Source organism: Tubulanus polymorphus, chromosome 7 (assembly GCF_964204645.1).
Source record: "Tubulanus polymorphus chromosome 7, tnTubPoly1.2, whole genome shotgun sequence".
In the NCBI taxonomy this organism is placed as follows: Eukaryota; Metazoa; Nemertea; class Palaeonemertea; order Tubulaniformes; family Tubulanidae; genus Tubulanus; species Tubulanus polymorphus.
The window spans coordinates 7,882,734-7,904,706 of NC_134031.1; the positions used below are offsets into that span (position 1 = coordinate 7,882,734).

General features: G+C 37.2%; 1 protein-coding gene across 2 annotated transcripts in view; it reads left to right on the forward strand.

Moving 5' to 3' along the window:
• Positions 1-21,973, forward strand: part of LOC141908083 (tudor domain-containing protein 5-like) — a 58,757-nt gene that overhangs the window by 26,719 nt on the left and 10,065 nt on the right. Inside the window, exons 2-13 of one of the 2 annotated variants that reach the window (XM_074797904.1) lie at positions 8,484-9,520; positions 9,601-9,671; positions 9,791-9,847; positions 13,611-13,779; positions 13,873-13,973; positions 14,895-15,003; positions 15,626-15,717; positions 15,995-16,188; positions 17,858-18,014; positions 18,477-18,538; positions 18,629-18,698; positions 18,790-18,870. In XM_074797904.1, coding sequence (XP_074654005.1) covers positions 8,509-9,520; positions 9,601-9,671; positions 9,791-9,847; positions 13,611-13,779; positions 13,873-13,973; positions 14,895-15,003; positions 15,626-15,717; positions 15,995-16,188; positions 17,858-18,014; positions 18,477-18,538; positions 18,629-18,698; positions 18,790-18,870 — 2,175 coding nt within the window. In that variant the 5' untranslated portion in view covers positions 8,484-8,508. Of the gene's footprint in view, positions 1-8,483; positions 9,521-9,600; positions 9,672-9,790; positions 9,848-13,480; positions 13,515-13,610; positions 13,780-13,872; positions 13,974-14,894; positions 15,004-15,625; positions 15,718-15,994; positions 16,189-17,857; positions 18,015-18,476; positions 18,539-18,628; positions 18,699-18,789; positions 18,871-21,973 lie in introns of those variants that run through there. The other variant, XM_074797905.1, reaches the window with a different exon arrangement.

The window sequence follows — 21,973 nt, forward strand, 5'->3', positions numbered from 1 at the left end:
GGAGAGTAAGAACAAGGTATTGGATACTTTTAGCCTGGCTGAGATTCAAGCCAATATACTGAATATGAATAATACCGAGTTATCTTCGACCGACGATATCAATAAGCTTATTGTACAAGTATTGTACAAGCTGATTGTACAAATATTTACAACTCAGTTGCTAATAAAACGCTAAAATCGTTGAAACCAGGTAGCAAAGGTAATAGGAGAAAATATAAACAGAAGTGGTTTGATAATTCTTGCTTAGCGGCCAGACATTCTTTGAAGAAAAAAGCTAGAAACTTAGCTGCAGCAAATAGTATTAGTGATATCGATCACAGTAGATTAGCAGATTATTATGGTTCAAAAAAGTCGTATAAAAACCTACTTAGATCTAAGAAAAAAGCTTATACTGACAAAATAATAGGCGACATTAGCAAATTAAACGGCTCCAATAATGACAGTAAAACTTTCTGGAAATTGGTCAACAACCTTAAGAATCCCGCTAACAAATGTCCTTCAAGTATCAGCATGGATGAGTGGTATAATCATTTTAAGTCACTTAGTTCTCCTGACATTAACGCTGGATCTACGTCGTCTTGCCTAAAAGAATACCTCAAACATCTTGAAGAGCAACCATCAACATTCGGTATTCTGGATTTTAAAATTACTGAGGATGAAATTTTGCGAGCTTCTAGAAAACTGAAACCTAACAAAGCATCTGGTTTGGATTCTATTTTGAATGAATTGTTAAAATGTAGTATTGATATCATGATGCAGCCACTTTTAAAAGTTTTTAATGCCATATTAACTTTTGGAAAGTATCCGGAGGAATGGTTGAGAGGGATTATAATTCCGCTATTTAAAAAGGGCAATAAAGACGATGTGTCCTGTTATAGAGGTATAACTATAACAAGTAATTTAAGTAAACTTTTTTGTATCATTTTAAACGAACGTCTGACATCCTATGTAAAAGATAATGGTATCCTTTCGGTGAACCAGATAGGTTTTCAAAAAAGTCAAGAACTGCTGATCACCTTTTTACCCTTAAGCATCTGATTGATAAAAATACCCAGAAACGTAAACAGAAATTTTTCTGTGCATTTATTGATTTCCGGCGTGCCTTTGATAGCGTTATTCACGATGCTCTTATGATTAAGTTGGTGAAATGTGGTATCAGTGGTCATTTTTATGATGTGATAAAGGATATGTATAGTAGCGCTGTCTCCCAAGTCCAGTGCGATACAGGTTTATCTCAAGAATTTCCTGTTAAAATTGGTGTTCACCAAGGCAATATTTTAAGCCCTTTACTTTTTAACTTATTTATAAATGATATAAACCAGCTTTTCTTGGACTGTGACGTTCCTGTTTTATATGATTGTATCGTACCCTGTCTCATGTATGCCGATGATCTTATTTTATTTTCGCTCTCGAGCAAAGGCCTAAAAAAGTCCTTAGCTAAGCTTGAGCTTTATTGTAAATTCTGGGGGCTGGAAGTAAATGTTCCTAAATCGTGTATTGTTGAATTTAACAAAGCAGGTAAATTAGACTGCACAAATAGCTACATTTTTAACGATGATATTATAGATTGTGTTAAAAGTTGCAACTATCTGGGTTTCAACATCCATTGTAATGGCAAATTCAATCTGCTACAAGACTCACTGTTGAGTAAGGTTTAAGAGGGCTTTTCAATCTAACTAAAATGCCTGGTTTCAAGGATTTATGTATTCTACAACAACTACAGCTTTTTAACAGTTTACTCAAACCGATAGTTATGTATGGTAGTGAAGTTTGGGGAGTTGTGCCCTATATGTCATTTCTAAAGAAACCAAATGGGTCACTCACGGATATGGGTTTACCATATAACAAATGGGTAGTGCAAAAGCTGCAGTCAAGATTTTTTAGGTTCATAATGGGTCTTCATTCTAAGGCTCCAATTTTACCTATTCTTGGTGATTTGGGAGAGGTTCCACTTTATATTGAGATTACTATGTCAGCTTTGAAGTACTGGAGGTCAGTTATGTCGTCGGGTAATAGCAAATCATTGATCTACTTGTCTTTTCTAGAACAATATGAAGATGACAGGGAGGGCAAATTCAATTATATATCTACCGTTAAATCAATTTTATCAAATTGTAGGGCACATGGCGGAGTGCGTGAAGGCACACATCGTTATCAAAACAAACTATTCAATACAATGATACTAGTAATTATTCTTCTAAGACTTATACGCCGCGTAGACTTATACGCCAGTTTTTACGGTAATTGATAAGCTTGCCAATCTCCGCCGGCAGAGAATCGGGACCTTTCCTTTTTCCTATGAATTAGGACGAATTATACAAATTAACTGACGACGAATTGAGGGAGGTTGACTGTATCTAAATTTCATACTAGCACAACTAAATAGAATTACAGTGAAAACATAGATCAGCCTGGTTATACATAAATGTGAATGCAATTTAACTACCAAACTTAGAAATTCGATTCTATACCGGCCTAGTTAAAAGCAAACAAAATACTATACATGTATACTGTGCCCATGTATGGCATAAATATTCTGTCAAATTGAAACATCAAATTTACCCTTCAAACTTTAATATTTTACCTGTCGAAACTAAACACCGAATTTGCTCGTCAACTCAACATGAAATGCTTGTAAAAACGTTGTATTTGACGCGTTAAATGTGCTCTCACATTTCCTGACAAAACCAAATCGCTATCGCAGATATTCTGTCAAAACTCATTATCATTTGACGATCAAAATCGCTATCGTAGATATTCTGTCAAAAGTGAATGTTCATTTGAAGCGTCAAAATTGCTATCATCATTTTGGTATTGAAATATGATGTATATCACATTAGCATCTATTGTTGATCGGTATTGTTGAAGGTGAAGAATCTGTTTTATTTAGCTGCCACCAGAGGACACTCAGTTAAATGAAAGGGGCGCATTGATTTGTGTAAACCTTCAACATCATGAAACTTTGTATACACGTTAAGGGCATGGTCCCGCATTTTGCTTTTGAAGGAAATTGTGATACTATGTCTTGTGCTGTCACCAGGAGAAAATTCGCCTTTCGTTAACAGTATTGCTGGATTTGACAAGACTGCATGCAATCTAGATATCTATTATGAAGTTAAAGATGTTTATCACAAAATCGGATGTACATTTTCACGTATCACGTGCTGATTTTTAGCCCACTTGGGACTTTAGTCCCAGCGGGCTATTGCGTTCACTTTTCGTCCGTCCGTTCGTTAGCGTCCGTCCGTAGATGGAATCCAGTTATTTTGGGAAGTTTTGAAGACGCTTCGAGGTAATGTCTTGATATTTGGGTTACACATGTATCTACCCTAGACACATCTTCAGCCCAACAACTGGCCCTGTCAGATTCAAGATGGCCGACTTGCAGCCATTGTTATTCGCCAAAATCAGCGTTTTTTTCACATTTTTTAACTTTTTGAGGGAAATTTTGAAGACGCTTTGATCAAGTACCTTCATCTTTCAGATATATGTGAATCCCCCCAGGGCCCATCAGCATAAAAAATTAGGTCGATCGGACTCAGGATGGCCGTCCTATGACCTTTTTAGTGCCCAAAAATGTTAATTTTGGCCCGTAGCTTCCTACTGGTTTACCATTTCTCATTGCAATATGTGATGGGTATTCTTTGGAAAGGGATGTTTTATACCTGAGAGAGGTATTTTTCATCAGCCAATTATGACGTAATTGGCGGCCATCTTGGTGTCACCAGTACTCACTGGTAAGTGGGAAAAAGTTTTTCCACATTATATTGATACCTAAGCGTATTTTGTTGCCACAATCATTTAGAAAGTTGTAGCTCACAATGTGTTCTATGATTGTGGTGAGTTTCAAGGTCATTGGACAGGGTATATGCACCTGAACAAGTAACATATTCCATGATTTTCAATTTCTCCTGAGAGCCAATATTCCATGACTTTCCAGGTTTCACAGAGACCAACGATGCTTAAATATCTCAGAATGTGTGCAACAGATCGATAAAATTAATGTTCTAAAAACAAATCTCAGACGGTTGTTTTAAAAGCAAACCACATGTATTTTTACAGAAATATGTAAATAAAAATAGATCCATTTAAGCAACTGATTTAAGCATCCTTTAACTGTAGAAGCAATCCATCGAGATATTTCTCATTTTCATCGAGTTCAGTTTTTTTCGCTTTAGAAGTATGCCGCAAACTATTTGATTCAACTAAGAATTCCCGTTTTCCTGTGACCTCTGCCTTATCTGCTAATTTGTCAGCTACCTCAACGAGTGAGGTTACATCCTTGGTAAGGCGTGTTTTCTTGTTTTTGGCTTCTGAAATTTGGTCCTCTAAAGTCTTTCTTTTTAAGGATTTTTGCTCATCTGGTCGTTTCTTTTGCTAATCTTCAAGATGCTGTCTATACTTTTGTCGTGCAGTCGAAACAGAAAGAATTAGAGCTTGTGAAAGTTGTACATTCATTATACCACCCACATTGTGAACATGGTCACATATCAATCTTCTTGCTTCAAATCCTGCTTCCTCAAGGTTGTCAGCTTCTACCTGAAAAACAAGTAGATCATGGTGCTGTAAAACATGATTTTTGGCCCTGTTGAAAAAAATGCATGTTAAGCTGGCAAGTGATAAGAATAGTCAGCAATATATCTTACCTGTTTATTATTAGAAAACCCTCGCTCAACAGAGGCCTGACTGTGTGACAGCATCAGTAGCACTCTCATTGTCTTCCATAGTTTCTCATAGTCATCATGCCTATTAAGATAGCCATACAGGAATGTGTCTACTCTGTCATCTTTTCTTCCACAGCTACTGGACCTGAATTCGCTGAAATCAGACTTATGGGTCAGTACTACCATGTCTATGAAATTCATATATTGGCGGTTGATTTCATCAATTTCCTCCATGGTTATTTTCTCCTTTTCTGCCAGTGCCTGAAAATAACAATAGTTACTCTCGTAACATAATAAGTAATTTATGGTAATCAAGTCATATAGAGAAGTCTAAATTACATATACAACCATTCATATCTTACCTTCAGCAGTAACCTGAATTGTCGACAACTTGATTCCTTATCATTCACCATTTTTCGTGGGTCTAAAGCTGCCATATTTCAAGCCAGGCTGAACCGCAATGGAGACTTCTCTAATACTTTTGATGTAATTTTGATCGTTTCTTTACAGTCATTCTTGAATGCTAGAATCTGCCTGTCACTGAGAGTTTTTTCATTGTTCAGTTTCTTCATAGTTTGGTCACAAGCTGCTCCAACTTGAACCTAAAATGTATGAAACAGGTATAGAAGTTAATGTCAATCACTCAATCTGTCGAAGTATGACAGTCAGACTTAGACAAGCTAGCAGTGAGTACTATGCATAACAGATGGAGATTGCTTTGTCATGTGAAACGCAGCATTAGTCTTTGGATAGGATTAATTCTGTCCAGTTAAAATTAAACCTGGATTAATCGATTATGTAAGTTCATTCTATATGGTGTGTGATAGGTTATTTTCAAACTAACAGTTCACCAGTAATTGATTTCTGAATTTGACCTTACCTGTTTTGAAAGACAGTGGTTGTCACTGTCTGTCAAGACATACTTCTCTTCATCCTGAGTAATTAGCTTTGTTGGTGTAGTTATCAATGTCAGGCTTGATGAAACAAAGCATCAACCCTCTCATCACCAGAAATAAGTCCTCTGCAATGTATGGTACCATTGGTTCATCCGACTGATATTTTTCCAGGAATGGATGTATCATCTTGCAGACATAGATGTAGAACTGCAATGCTGGAACAGTTTTATGGTTCTTTGTCGCCTCCTTAACAACAGCATAACTATTAGACGTTGGAACTGATATTTTTTTTCTATACAAGCCTGAACATACATTTTCACATTGTCCCATAGAGACGGAGCCTGTTCAGCAACTGGTAGGTTCGCAACCCAACGGGTTGAGCAAAATTTTTTGGGGAAACTATTGCTCCCTGTTATAGTTGTATAGTCCTCTCTACGTGCAGGGCTGTCTTTAAACAGATAGTACATGCTACTTAAGAGCTTACTTATGCCACTCATTTCCGAACTTTTCTCAAAACCAGTCTTGAACGCTCCATGCACTATGTGTAACCCACATGAACCAATGTCCAGCAATTGGTTATCGTTATCATCCTTAAGTTTTGATTTCAAATTCCTATAAAACTTCCAATTCACACTTGGGCCATCCATCGACACTTGTAACAATTTCGATAAATTTAGGTCAGCCGAGCTTTGGATAAAATGTTCTAACAGTAGATCAGCGTCACCGTGCCCCATAAATACGCTGCCAAGATACCTACACGCAACTTTGTCTAAATCCCAGAACCGGATATATAAATCCATTTGTTTGTTTTGGGTCTTAGAGTTTAAATTTTCATCAAATAATAAAACAAATCCAGTTTCTTTATTAGCATTATTCAGCAATAATCTTCTGAAGTACGGCGCCAATCCAAACATACTAACATAGCGAATTTTGTCCTTGCCACACTTAAATGCCACTGCTACTTCACTGTCAGGAAACATTTTACGAAATAGCGGGCTCACATCAGAGCACGAATTGAAGGAGTAATGATCAGTTACTACCTTCAAACTCCACAAAGTTTCTGCTTTTATTGCATCGGCGGTTACATCAATAGTTCGACTAGTCTGAGACTTTGTTGCAGTTGGCCCAGCACCACTGGTGGTTGCAAGAGGATCAATCAATGTACGTGTACCAGTAGTGTTTTTAGGTTGGAAAAATCCTTTAATATTGAAATTTTTCGACTGTTCATTGACATTTTTTATGTGATTTTCGCCTTCTGAATGTGAAATAACAGCCCCGGTTGCCATATTTCCAAGCTTAAAAGAGATGTGATATTGTATGAAACTTTGCACTAACCCATATCTGCCCATGATCAAGACTATAAACTTCGGTGAATAAATTGAACTTTGAATTGCCCTTGATCGTTAGGCCTTAAATTTGGAATGGAAAACGACAACAAAGGGACAAGGTGTGCAAAATTTTATACAATAACTGTTTTCTACTAACGATCCTCTGATAAAACCAAAAACTCTCGAGTCCAGAGTTTCTGATGATATAGGGAACACACTGACGAAAAACGGCCAGGATTTTCCTTTAACATGTCATAAAAAGGGAGATTACATACTTTTATGTTCTTACGGCACGCCGCACACTTTGCGAGTGAGTTATTCCCGGGAACTTTCGCTATCCATCCTTTAAATCTATTATCAGCTAAACAAATGTCTTGGAAATAGGACGTCATATTGTCAATATATTCGAATAACAAGAATACAATTTCTAAACCAGTTCAACACTCTCGCGACGACACACGTCGCCATTCACAGGAACACACAGTTCATTGAAAGCTGCGCTACGATTGGACAGAAAAGCATCGCTTTAGCCAATAGCGACTCCCGTGGCAAAACGATGTCGGAAACCCCCGATTATGTCCGTAAACATCCGAAAAGATCGTCCGAGACGATATCGATCAGAGAACAAACAAAATATTTTTATTAATTTTTACTATACGAACAGCTTGATATTCCGATATTCCCTGACTTTCCAGATTTTGACAAGGAAAATGTCAAATTCCATGTTTTTCACTGTCAGGGAATGACTTTAGGTGAAATCCATGATTTTCCCTGACTTTCCAGAACCGCTGCAACCCTGTTGGATTTCGTATATGGCCACCAGGGGGCGTTGAATAATGCAATATCTTAGCATTTCTATATTATATTCGTACCTATGCATATTTTGTAACCACAATCATTAGGAAAGTTATAGCTCATTACATCATCTATGATTGTTGCGAGTTTTAAGGACATTAGTTATTCTATATGGTCACCAGGGGGCATTGAATAGTGGCGTTGAATAGTAGAATAACTTAATATTTCCTTATTATATTGGTACCTAGGCATATTTTGTTACCATGATCAATTGCGAAGTTGTAGTTCATGACATTTTCTATGATTGTGGTAAGTTTCAAGGTCATTAGGTTTTGGATATGGTCACCAGGGGGCATTAAATAGTGGAATAACTTAGTATTTCCATATTAAATTGGTAACGAGGCATATTTTGTTATCACAATCAATTACAAAATCGAGCTGCTGACATGTTCTATGATTGTGGTGAGTTTCAAGGTCATTGGTTTTTGTATAAGGTCACCAGGGGGCGTTGAATATTGAAATTGTTAGATTGTTGAGCATTTGGAACCACTTCCCAAGTGGGCATGGTGTCCCTGGACCCCTAGTTGGTTTTTCATATAACTTTCATACAACGATGCTCTATAAATATGCCGGGATTCAATGCAATTGTTTTCCATAATATGTTCTCCAGGGAACATTGAATATTGAAATTGTTAGATTGTGAAGCATTTCAGCGCCATTTCCCAAGTTGGCATGGCTCGACCTCTAGTTACATCATCAATTTTGATGTCATTTTACACTACTACCCTGTAACTTTTCAGGTTGTGAGCACAACAAGCAGCCACCATGGCTCAGACTGGTAATTTGGTGGACACCACTAAGAAGATGGTGCGAGCAGTGTTACTTTCAGCTCCTCATGGATTGAGTATCAGAGACATGTTAAAAGATTACGGACAACTCGTCATGGAGCCTTTACCTTACAAGTCACTCGGATTTCAAACTCCGCAGGAATATTTCGAATCGATTGCTGATGCTGTTGATTTATTTTGGTATCGTGGTGAGTTAATGGTACGCGGCGTGGCAGATCAGACCACCGAACACATAGCTAGAATGGTAGCCAATCAGAGATCAAGTAAAAAACGCCGTAGCAGACCGGTTCGTTCAAACAATTATCCACGACCAATACCACCCCGTTTCTCGCCTAGAGATCTACCACCACGATTTCAAAAATCAAATACTGTTAACCCAGCAAAATTCAAAGATCACACCAGGGAACCACAACCGTTGAAAAAGTCTAATCGAAATTCAGTCACCCAACCATTAGAGTCTAATTCTCAATTATGTGATTTTGGTGGTGCATCAAATCTAATCAGAGATGAAAATTCACTCAAAAAATGTGCTCAAAATGTTCCACGTCAAAACTGTGCCAAGCCTGTGCCAAAAACTAATAAAGGAACTATGCAAGAACTGCCTGTGGTTCAGAATCAGCCCAATCGGGAGCCAGCGGTGCCAAACTTTGTCCAGCGTGAGATCACCGAACTGTTATGCGCTTATCCAGATGGAATTGTTGGTAGTTGCTTCAATACCGCATTTGGACGGCGTTTTGGGCAACAACTGAATTTTTCACAGTTTGGTTTTGCATCACTAATGGGTTTATTGCGAAGCATCCCGGATGTTGTTTCAATTGAGAAGTGTGAAAAACAATACGGCGTGTACCGAATTTATTCTACTTTGAAAAAACTTGATAGCAAGACCTCAAAACGCAGCCCACTCTTGATTTCACCTCCAGCATCATCTAGACTAACAGATAAAAATTGTGAAGCAGCTTCTCCAAAGCTTAAGAAAGAAAAAAGTACCGGTAAGGGGTTTGATAACGATTTACTCATGATTTGACTGCATATTGAAATGAACTTACTTATATACTTTTTGTTTTTCTAGGAAAATGCTTGAGCCCGAACAAAAACAGCCATGGACAAATAAATGATGAACTAAAAGAGCAAATTTGCCAGGTATATCCTACAGGCCAGAATTTTATTCATTTAAGATTGGCATCTTAACATACAAAGTTCATCGTATTCGCCGATATTTTTCGTCATTTGTTGAAAAATGTTAATTCAACCTATTTCAGGTTTTAGCTGCACGGCCCAGGGGGATATTCTGTGCTAGATTCCCATTAGAATACAAGGTAAGCATGGAGCACCTTTTCCCGATCAAAACTTAGTATATGTTGGTAGATCGTTGATTAGTGTTTGGAACGCATATATATGCATATGCATGCGTTTGATATAGATCCTTCCATCAAATGGTTTTATCAATGTATCCAAGATGATTTATGTAAAAGGGTAGAGCTATTATAGTGATACAAGGTACGACGACTTTAAGGTAATTCTCCATTTTGGAAATTCCGTGGCCAGGCAAGTTGTTTCAGAACGGTTTGCTCAAAACTAAGCAGTTCCCCATCTGAAACCCCTCAAATAATCTTCATCAATGTTGTGATAGAGATTATACAGTTTGTTCCCTTTAAATGCCATTTCGTAGTAATGGGAGTATTGGGACTTTGGAGTAATGAATATGCCCGTAAATATATCAATGAATTTTTCCCCATTCTAGTAATAGTTGCTTGGCCTTGTTATTATGTCACCCTGAAAGGCGGGATGACATTCTATTCTACTCGGCTCTATTTCACTCAAGTGCGTCGTGTGTTGTGCGGCATGCGCTTTTGCCTCTCTACATATTTCAAATAACGTTCAATAAATGTAGAATAAACATTGCAAGTAATGAGAATTGTAAAAAAAAATATAGTTATGCCGGAATATAGAAACTTTGGAGTTTAAAAGCATTAGAGTGTATCAGGTGGTGCCCAAAAGTTCAATATTTAGTTTTCTAAAATCTCTGACACCAAATTTCTGACTCCCAAAATGTCTACCCCCATATTGTCAGTTAGTCAGGGATATGGAAGGTCAAAATTTTTTATTTGTTAACTTCGTCTGTTATATGGACAAATTATACATCAATGAAAAGGTAACATCAACCATTTTTACGCATAATGGCTAAATGGTAAGTTCCGAAAATTCATCAGTCACCCTTAGCAACCAACGAAACAGGGATTCCCCAACAATGTAGCTCATAGAACATTATGTCAAGAGTGACAACATACTTAGTGATGGCTGTTGATGTTACCTTTTCATTGATGTATAATTTGTCCATATAACATGCAGTAAACGAAATCTTATTTTAAGACCCTTTTTAGATCTCATATACCTGACTTAGTAGGATTGCTCATATTTTTTGTTCAAGTCATGTCAGTACATCACAATGGTAACATATATAAAGTTTGTATGATATTGTGTGAGGTTGCCATCAAACAATAAATCTAAGAAACTACGAATTCACTGTTAATTATAGCCACCTTTATTCTTATTTCATTAGCTTTATGAATTATACTTGCAGAATACCCATCTTTGATGGGTTAGAAAAAGCCTTTTTGACTCTTTTGATTTGCTTGTTAATGATAATAATAATATTCATTTCTTATATACTGCGCTCGGTATGCATTTCAGCGCGGTTAACAAAGATACAAGGCTTTAAAAACAAATTGAAACAGTCAATTGAAATATTGTCTAAATGTTTTCAGCTTAGTTTTAAAAGTAACTACATCAGTACAGGATCTTATTCTAAAACGGTGCGGTGACCATGATTACGTCATTTAAGTAACTTTAACCTTGTAATTGGGTTCAAAAACATGTATGCAGTTACAAAATCTTGGTTCCTTTCATTTCTGGTTATGATATGAGGTATTGAAATGAATTTTGGGCACCGAACATAAGACCACTCATTCATGCGTGTAGGCAGCAGGATCTTTCAGTTCAGCAAACTGGTTCACAGTTTTTTCCCGCTTCAAAAGTTTTTTTCCATGTTGATGCGTGGCGTAATTTGCGAGTTATAAGCAGTTCGACTACAGCCAACCTAAGATTGTAAATCATAATCTGAGCAAGGCAGAAAATTTTCTAACGATTCTTAAGTAAATTTGATTTATCATCATGAATGAAGTCGATTTTTATGGAATTTTGCATTCGCAAACTCTTGGACCCGATTATCTGTAATTAGTTCGTTAATTGTGGCACAGGGATGAGATTATTGCACATCGATGGGTGACTGACAATTGCCGGTTTCAGCAATTCTATAGACCTGAAAATATTTGCGATCAAACATGCACGTACATGCAACTTTTTAGCTCTGCTGTGACCGTCGCATCAAAATAACACCAAAGAACAAACTTGGTAATTATGTAAATTGCACTATAACCATAAAAAATAATTTATTGAGTGACCATTTATTCATTGAGGATTAAAGGCCTAGAATATTGACATTAATTAGTTTTGCCTATTGAGAACATGTGAACTCAAACATGATACTTCAAATTTAAGAAGATTTTAAATTTATAATACAAATAAAATCTAAGTAGAGCCATTTTTTGTTATCAAATGTTAAAAATTGTAATTGTTAGTAAATGTAATTCCAAGTTCGTTCTCTGGTGTTGCAGTGGAACCTTGTTCTAACGACATCGGAACTAAGGAACCATCGCTTGTTATGTACGAAAAAAAAATCCCTGGCCAAATCCTTCTCATTTGCAGTTAAATTTCATTGGAAACAGCGACCCCTTTTCTAACAAACTTTCAGTTATATCGACCATAGTTTTGGAGTCCTATTACATATTTTCATCGGTTCTAACGATCGCTAAGTTATGATCAATCACACTTGTTTATTTATTGTCAGTTTCAAAACCGAGAGACAGTGTTGCTTTATTTATCTTAGATTAGTGATACAGATTAATGTAGTGTTGCTGGATGCTACAATTTGTAGTACGGTAGTCGGTCATTGTTTCAGCCTGTTTACAGTGATATGCACATGAAAACGTACTTCACAAAACAATTACCATCAGAGAAATTGAAAATGCTAAACGCTATGAAGTTTTAAAATTGTTCTGACATTTTAACCGGCATAGCGTTGTTACATTCATTTCCTTGTTCCATCGCATCCCCTGCGAGGGACTCATGTGTTCAACACATGTATTTACCACTCAAAGTTAACAGAGAGCATATCTGAATTTGGTTTGAGTTTATATTTCACTTCATAGTTTACAGTTGTCAATTAGCGATTTATTAGCTGACAGTATTTATACTTCAATAGTAGGCCTACTCCAATGAAACCAGTTGGTTTGTGTTTCATCACACCAGGGGGGTGTAACGAACGTTTTATTTTTCCCCCAGTGGTTCGTTAGAGTGAGGTTCCACTGTGTTATAATGTAAAATTAACTACATCACCAAGTTAATAATGATAGACTGGGACATTTTTTCCGGGGACATATTTTCTGGGATATTTTTACTGTATACCGTTGTTCACGACAATTAGATATGACCGAAAAGCCTTGCGCATATTTCTAGCTGACCGAGTATGCTTCTATGCATAATAACGGTCTCACTCATTCTAAACACTGCCGAACAAAATCAATGTTTCTGTTGTAGGGTCAAAATGATGTAAATGATGCATTTTGCAGGGATCGTTGATTTAACCACAAGTTTTCAGATGTTGGCGGTTATAGATCCTTTTTAACAACAAGTAGCTTTAACCGGACTCTGGCATCAAAATAGCTCTTTCTCAAATAGGATGGAAAGCCTTGATATACAAATAAGCCATGTGCCTCGAATTGCAAATTCAATGAAATTTTATTCTGCAAAAAAGAATATCAAATCCATATACAATTGCCTTATTGAACAAAATTACATCGAATCCAATTTTATTTTATTTCGCATTCAAATTTATAAGACCAGAATGGAAAAGATTGATCTGAGGTATTTATTTCTGCCATCTTTGAACCTTTTCGAATAGTTATAGAATACCAGACTTGGTATTGACAGTATTGACTCTTCATAATTTCAATTTTGCAGGCGATGTTCGGTTGTGAATTACCAGTGATGCGGTTAGGTTTCGTAAGTGTTATAGAAATGATGTCATCACTGCGCGATATCGCGGTGATTGATCGTCCGTCTAGCACCGGGGATTGGATACTGTACTCGAAGCCCCAGGGTCAACAATCATATGCTACTGATAAAAACAGTACGTATTCTCGCAATGAAATAAAAAAGGACTAGTGTAAAACAAAATATATCTGCTCGGCAGCATCCTTCATATCTGTGTCTATTATTTCAGATAATTCAGCACAGAAGATTGATTTACATTTGACTATCAGGAAGATATTAGCTGCGCATCCAATGGGCATTGTCATGTCTGATCTACCAGTTTATTTCAAGGTTAGATTTGGGGCTACTTTTATAGAACAGAGGGCTTTTGCATTCATTTCATCTGTTTGTCTGACTGTGTAAACAGAATCTACTTTTTTGGAGGTTTTTTGAGGTATTGTTTCCACATCTTCGGATAATTGACTCGATGAGAATCAAGACTGCATATTTCTAAGAATTTTCAATGGAAATTTTGATGATGCTTTGATCAATTATCTTAATGTTTAAATTATATTAATGTATATGTATTCCCCTATGGTCCATCATCACAATGTTAATAGAATATCTAATTGTATGCAGATAAATTTTGCTAGGATATTCACCACTACCTCACGACATATTTGATTACAATGAAGTTGTCTAAGTTAGGAAGATCTTGTTAGTTGTGGAGTCTGAGTCTGAGTACATCTGTTCCTGCAAAGCTCAAAATCTTCCAGAAATCCTTAGTCTCTGGTCCCAAAAAAGCGTATGGGTTGACGAGAACAGAACCGATGGTTGGAAAAATTGCACCAGTTTCTGGAAAAGGTGGATTCTCGCAGTCCCAGGACTCTACTGCTAAAAACTTGTGGCGATCAGACTCAGATGGCTTTCCTGTGACCTTTATTCGTAAATTATTTTCTTGTTGGTTTTGGGAAAGCCTAAACTTTCCTGGAACAGGTATACTTTTTCTGGTTCTCTATTCTGTTAAAGCATATCTATCTGATACCTTGAATTTAGATGTATCCATTGGGGACCAGTGACTTATTGGTTTTCAGGAGAATCTGAGCTTCCCAGTATCGGGTATTTTCTCAAACTCTGATGATTTTACTTCTACGATTATAGTGATGGCTTAAGGATGGATTAAGGGATGCGACGATTTGGCCATAAAATAGATGGATGCCCTCACAATGTATGTCGAGGTGGTCGGAATATCAATATTTTTATTTATTTAAGCGTTTAACTGGACAACATTTAAAAGCATTAGACTTTGGCTTTGTTAGTTTGGATAATCTAGTTGTCAACCTTGCCGATAAACACCTGCGGATGGAGTACAGTGGTGCAGGTAATGAAATAATTCTAAAATTCAATTAGGTGGGAATTTTGCCTTCCCACTGATTTACTAGGTTTTTAGGATCAACTGTGTTGATCCTGATAGAATAGTTCTGGGAGTAAATTTCTGTAAGCACAAATTGAAGCCAATGGATATACACAACTCATATTTTGTCATTAGGATAGAATTAGGTGTTGGAATTGATGTGGCAAGTTTCGTCCATCAGCTCTAAGCCATTTGGAAGTGCTGGGAGAAAATGTGCAAAACTTCACTGAATTTTTTTTCCCATTCTACTAATCGATGCTTGACCTTGTTTCCTAACATCACAGGGAAAGCCCTTCAGAAGGGCATCACTTGGAAATCCCTCTAGAAGGGCTTTCCCAGTGACATCATTATCAAGAACTGTTCTAGCATGTACATGTACTTGTGACTCATAGGGAAAACCCATTACCATGTATATCATCAAAGTTGAACATGCTTACTACACAGTCTACAGTGATTTCATCTTTATCAGCTGTTTATATGTATATTGCAAAAACCATGAACAAATCGATAACTAAATTATACTAAGTTGATCCTACTTGACCCATGGCCTTTATTTACTGAAGGAAACGTTATATATTTCTGTAATAAGGTATCATCAAGATCTTCCCTCTTGGCCAATTACTGGAAGATAAGAAAAGTACTTTGAGTTCAGAGTCTGAAACAAGTACAGTCAGTAAAGAGGTAAGTGTTATATATGCCTTCATTTTGTTGCCAGACAACTTGGGTCGATTTCTTAGACTGGGTAATTCTGATCAACTTCCGAAACCATATCGAAATTTGTTGCTCTATATTGACTCTGTTACATGTATTTACATATTATTTCTGCGTATATGATAGTTATTGCCTTGTATAGGATTCAGTCCAAGGGATAACATGGAATCCTAGTTCTAAGAAACTTATCCCAAGGACTTATTTTGGTATGGTTCATTTTCTTCATTCTCATTTCTAATATTTTCAGAATTCTTTGTTGCTTCCCCCAGACTCAGTTGGTCCCGGAGTTTATTATCAGTTACAGGTTATTCCCGCTTTAGACCAGAGTGACACCTACATTGAGGTTTACGTATCAAATATTGCCAACCCAAGTCATCTTTGGATTCAGCTGAAAGGCACAAACACCACTGATGAACTAGAAACTCTGATGGATGATTTAGAGTATGTGTTTTGTTTTTTGTAAAATATTCTATACATGCTTATGGGTGGGCTTAAAATGGAATAAATGTATTGGAATATTCACTGCATTTGTTAATGACTCATCAAAATCATCAAAACTCCTGCAGTGCTCATAGTCTGTCCTGTATACAAAATGGGGATTTGTCAAAACACTCGAGGAAATTTTGTTGAAATTAGGCCACACACTGCATGCTCATTGAACTGAAAATTTAAAATTAATTTTTGGCGAACCGTAGGTTTGCCTATGCAAACGGTCTGATGAAGCAGTTTTCATTGAAAATGAATAGAGTACCGATGTGTCAACAAGGCACAAACATTGGCTGTTGAACCGATTGTGTTGATTTTTGGTTTCATGGTTTGGCTTAATGAGTTCTCGAGCCCACAAAAATTTCATAGTGATCGAGTTATTTTTAGGAATTGGAATTGAAATATATAAAAGTTCAATCCTTCCTGGAAGTGTCGCCGTTTTTAGTTCGACTGATCTCAATGTACTTTTCCACCTACAGGCCCTCACTTTATAAACCCCCTAAATTTCCTCGCTTCTATTTATTTGAGTTGACCTTGTAACCTGAGGTACAATGAATGTGATTGGCTGTTTGTGGGATATACGGGAAATTCCAGGAATTGCAGCGTCTCTGATGTAATTGGGAAAGCCCATTGGGAAAGCCTAATGTGAAACCCAAGACAAAATGGCGAACATTTTATTCGATTAGGTATCGTACGTTTGCTTATAATTTGTTCGTTGACACGAATATAAGCGAGTGGGCTATTCAATTCAGTTGCAATTCTGAACTAGCAAGTAGTGGGTCTTCCAAGTTGGTATTTATTTAAGAAAAAAATCATAGCCGCTATTTTTTTCATTTCTAGAAAAAAAAGTCCGTATATGTTTGCATTTTTATGACATTTTGTGGATGGAGGTATTCTGACTTGCGAAATTACGGCCAATCTAATACTGCGTCGCTAGTACATTTGTATACACGCGCGTCAGTAGTCAGCCGCGTGTGTGCGAATATAGGTTACAGTATATGGCTGTGGGTGTTAGTAATCACCTGAGCGAGTCTCTATATATAGCACAGTGACTCGGCAATGATAGAACTCTAACACATCCGCAGGCGCATATATTGTCAGCCTCATACATCTTCAATCCGAATGAATTTATATTTAGTATAATATTTTTGACAATGTATGCACTAAATGACTTAATGGTGAGCCACAGGGCCATTGGACCTTTATTATCCTTATAGATTGGTTTTGAGAGTAACTTTCTGTTAGCTTATGGTGGCACAAATTGTAACCCTTGGATATAGACAGCAGATATTTTGTCATTAGGAGTGAAATAGGGGTTGGAATTGATATGGAAAGTTTAGTCCATCAGCTCTAAAGCCATTTGAAGTCGCTGGGAGAAAATGAGCAAACTTTCTATGAATTGTGCCCCATTCTACTAATCGATGCTTGTTTCTTGATGATGTATGTAGAACAAACACAGTAATGATGGTTCTGCCATAAATGGATTGTTCTTACTCGATTTACTTAAGGTGCTTCCAGCTCACATCTCCATCACTTTATTTATACTCATGCCGCCCTGGGTTAATGCACAATGCACCTGCTTTGTGCTGGGCATTTTTTAACTGAAGTTTTTTTCTATTTACAGTATATTCTACAATAATCCAGTGAATAATGAGAAATATCGAATGCCTACAAGCATGATAGCAGTTGGTCAGCTTTGTGCAGCCATCTTTCCTGAAGACAGCAACTGGCATCGATGTGTAATTACTCATATTTATGATCAGAATGAAAGTATGATTGAGGTACTATAATAATTGTTGTCTTATGTCAAGTTTATTTCAATTTATCCACTACTGTACCACTTTCAAACATATAACCATATGCATAGCAGGTCTTCATATCGATATTTATTACTTTATATATTCCAAAAGAAAAATGAGAAATTTTATGGATGAATCTGTTAAGCTTTCTAGCATTCTGGTTACAGTATTTTGTTTTGGTCCATTCCTCGATGTTTAGACGATATGTATCTGAGATGATAAAGTATCCGCGTTTGTTCATTCTTCCACGGGATTTGAATATGCTATAGCTTGGATAACGTTAGAAAAAAACTGTGAAATTGTGTTCGAAAATCTGTCATTAACTTCTTGACTCAGGTTTTTGGCGTGAAAGTTGGCTTGCGCTGATGTGAAAAAGTATTAGTATTTACTTTTTTATATGAACCCTGGTTAGATGATACTACGCATTTGTTCATAAATTTTCAGGTTTATTACGTTGATTATGGAAATCGGTGTGGTGTTCCATTGGATATGATTCGAATCCTCAAGTAAGATCTTAAACTTTACCTGTGAGCATGTAATTACAATTTTGGTTCTTTCGATGATGTATTACATTTCTGTATTGCATGATATTGTAGATCACGTTTCATAGAGTTGCCTTGTCAAGCTATTGAAGGTCGTTTAGCCAACATTGTTCCAGTTGATAAAGTATGTGGCTCTACTTGTATGAATATCCTTCAGATTTGTTAAGTAATCTATACAAAAAGGCCATGAAAATGAGATATTTGGTATTTTATAGAAATGGATGCTGCCAGCTCGAGATCGACTGCTGAGCCTGTGTACTAATCGCTGTGTATGTGCACTGGTCACTGATGTTCAGGTAATTTTTAGGCCAGCCGTAGGCTGAGCCTATTACTATACAAATGGAGCGAATTTAAATGACATGGTTTCCACACAAAAGGCTCTTTTGCTTGCCAAGTGAGGGCATATTCGAACAAATCACGTATTTAAGCGTAATCCATTCTCGGAATCGTAGCGAGCAGAATTTTGAAATAGGCTTTCATAAAAATGTTTTCTGCATTTTTCACTAAAATAAAATCGGGAAAATTTCAATTTTTATCAGCCAATCAGGAAGTTGTGTCTTCCCTGTGATTGGTTTATCTAAAAATATCAGCAGCTGTTCACGTGAATTATCGTGATTTCATTACTGGCGCTTTTGCGCATGACGTCATGTATCAACACGCGACAATACTTCCGCGTTCGCTGATTGGCCCATTTACTGGGAAATTCCACAGAAGCCTAATGTGGTTTGTTACAAGCGCTGTGATTGGCCCGACCCGATTCTGGCACGGCTTTAGCTTAGTGGGTTCGAATCCCTTGACGGGAGAAGACGATGGATCCTATCGATGCTATCAACAAATAAGTTTCCCGGTTGGGCAGCTGCGGATATCTACCGAAAGTGTTGCGGTTCGATATTTCGAGGTTTCTTTGAATTTTGGAGTGATATTTAAATCCGGTAAACACCGGCGGTAGATTGTGAAAACCCATTGCTTGATATTTGTACTACTTAATCAACGAAAAGCGTCGGGGCCGCGCCAGGAGTTTTCGCGATTCAAGTAGCTCAATAGCCTACTTCTTCGTGTTCGTCCACCTCCGCAATTTTCACTCCGCCGATCTCTGACACGGCTCTGTCGCCGTCGGCGCTGTGATTGCACTATTCGTACCACCAAAATTTTTTATTTATATCAGGGAGGTCTGGAGAATAAAAAAGTCAAAATTTGGATATCACATAGGCCTGATTTCATCGAATAAGTCGACCATGGTCGTTACGTTTCCGTACTTATTACCACCTAAAACCGTCTGAACAATTTTGTCACAACCAACATTTCGTTTACAGAAATCAGGTGTTCACGTGAACCCGCGGTATCGTCTATTGTTTTACTTCCGGGTTTTATTTTAAGATTTAAAATCGTATTTCAAGATCGATTTCTATGAAATCTTTAGTTGATTTGGTGTTTGGGAGGAATTTTTATTTGCTCCACAGAAAATTCATCCTTGACAATTGCGCAAGGTTCGCAAAAAATTTCTTTTCCCAAATCGAGTGTATGAACTTGATATGCTAATTAGCCATGTGCTCGAATTGCAAATTCAATCAAATTTTATTCTGCCAAAAAAAATGTTAAATCCAATTCGTTTTCCGAGAGTTAATGGTATGCTGCATGGAACAAAGTTGTTTTGAGATGGGTCTTGAAGCTATTGAGTCGAGAGATAACCATCTAGATAGTTCGTGAGAGTTCCAAAGTTTTGAAGAGGCTTCAAGGTAATGTCTTGATATTTGGTTTATACGTGTATCTACCCTAGACACATATTCAGGCCAAAAACTGGCCCTGTCAGATTCAAGATGGCCGACTGGCAGCCATTGTTGTTCGCCAAAATCAGCACTTTTTACACATTTTAGAAGTTTTCGAGGGAAATTTTGAAGACACTTTTATCAATAACCTTGATCATTCGTATATATTTGTATCCCCCAAGGGCCCATCCGCATGATAAAAATTGGGTCGATCGGACTCAAGATGGCCGTCCTGTGACCTTTTTTGTTCCCAAAAATGTTAATTTTGGCCTGAATTCTGAGTCCTGTAGCTTTCTAATGGTGTGCTATTTTTCATTGCAATTTGTAATGGGTATTCTTTGGAAAAGGATCTTTTATATCCGAGAGGGTATTTTTGACCAGGCAATTATGACGCAATTGGCGGCCATCTTGGGGTCATCAGTACTCATTCATAGGTGGAAAAAAAGTTTTGCCACATCATTTTGATACTTAAGCATATTTATTTAGCTACCATAATTAATTGGAAAGTTGTAGCTCATGACATGGTCTATGATCTTGGTGAGTTTCAAGCTCATTGGTTTTTGTATATGGCCACCAGGGGCGTTGAACAATACAATAACTTAGTATTTCTATATTACATTCGCTCCTGCTGTCTGTGTTAACACACGATTGTACTATGTAAATGACATTGAGCAGGGAGTGTATATTGATAAATATAACCCACAGATTACATCATTTATAAAAAGCAAATCTGACAGGCTGGCCATTGTGCCCCTTGGGGCTCCTGTTTCCAAATTCCATTATGGTAACGAGACTGAAGAGATCTTTTACAACGAAATCTTCATTATTGGTTTGGAGATCTGTGCTGAGATAGCTTACTCACAAAAAGCTGTGTTTTAGCAAGACGTTTTGTGCCATTTAGTGCCATTCAAAACTTAACATAATAAAGTCTAAACAGTTAAATACAATTGCCCCAAAATTTTCCATTTACGTATTAAAAATAAGCATATAATATGAAGTTTGCTAACTTTTCAGAAACATTTTTGTCCTACTCAGAATATTCTACTGTCCGACTGGTTTTGGACTAGACAGACTTTAAACCAGGGATGAGAATTCCCCGCGGATCCGCGGTTTTCCGCGGATTTCGGTATTGAAAAATATCAATTTTCCAAATAGTCCAAAAATGATGTAAAAGTATGGGGGGGATGATCTCACTCAATTGGTCTGGCGCGATCGGTAATCAGGTGAACCGTAAAAGCGTTCAGTGCCTGTTTTACTCATCATCACGTAAAAGTATCGTATTTCAATGCATATTCATTGCAACACGGTGATTTTGTATCTACATTTGTACTACGATCTTGATGAGTGTGTATGTATTTTATCGATCGGTTGCCGAACTGCGCGTGCGGCAACAGTAGTAATGTATATAGGCCTACTTACTGTTGCCGCGCGTGTGTGGCGAACGTCTTCGGATATTATACACTACTGGGTGATGATTTTTAGTGAGCATTCATCGGCGCATATTTACTGCAATAATTCAGGGCTCGACCCATATTGCATGAGATGTTGAATGTCATCGAATGAGGATGTACCACATTGGAACTAGCCATTACCTTCCAAAATATAATAGTCGTTCATGGGTTCAAGATCGCTC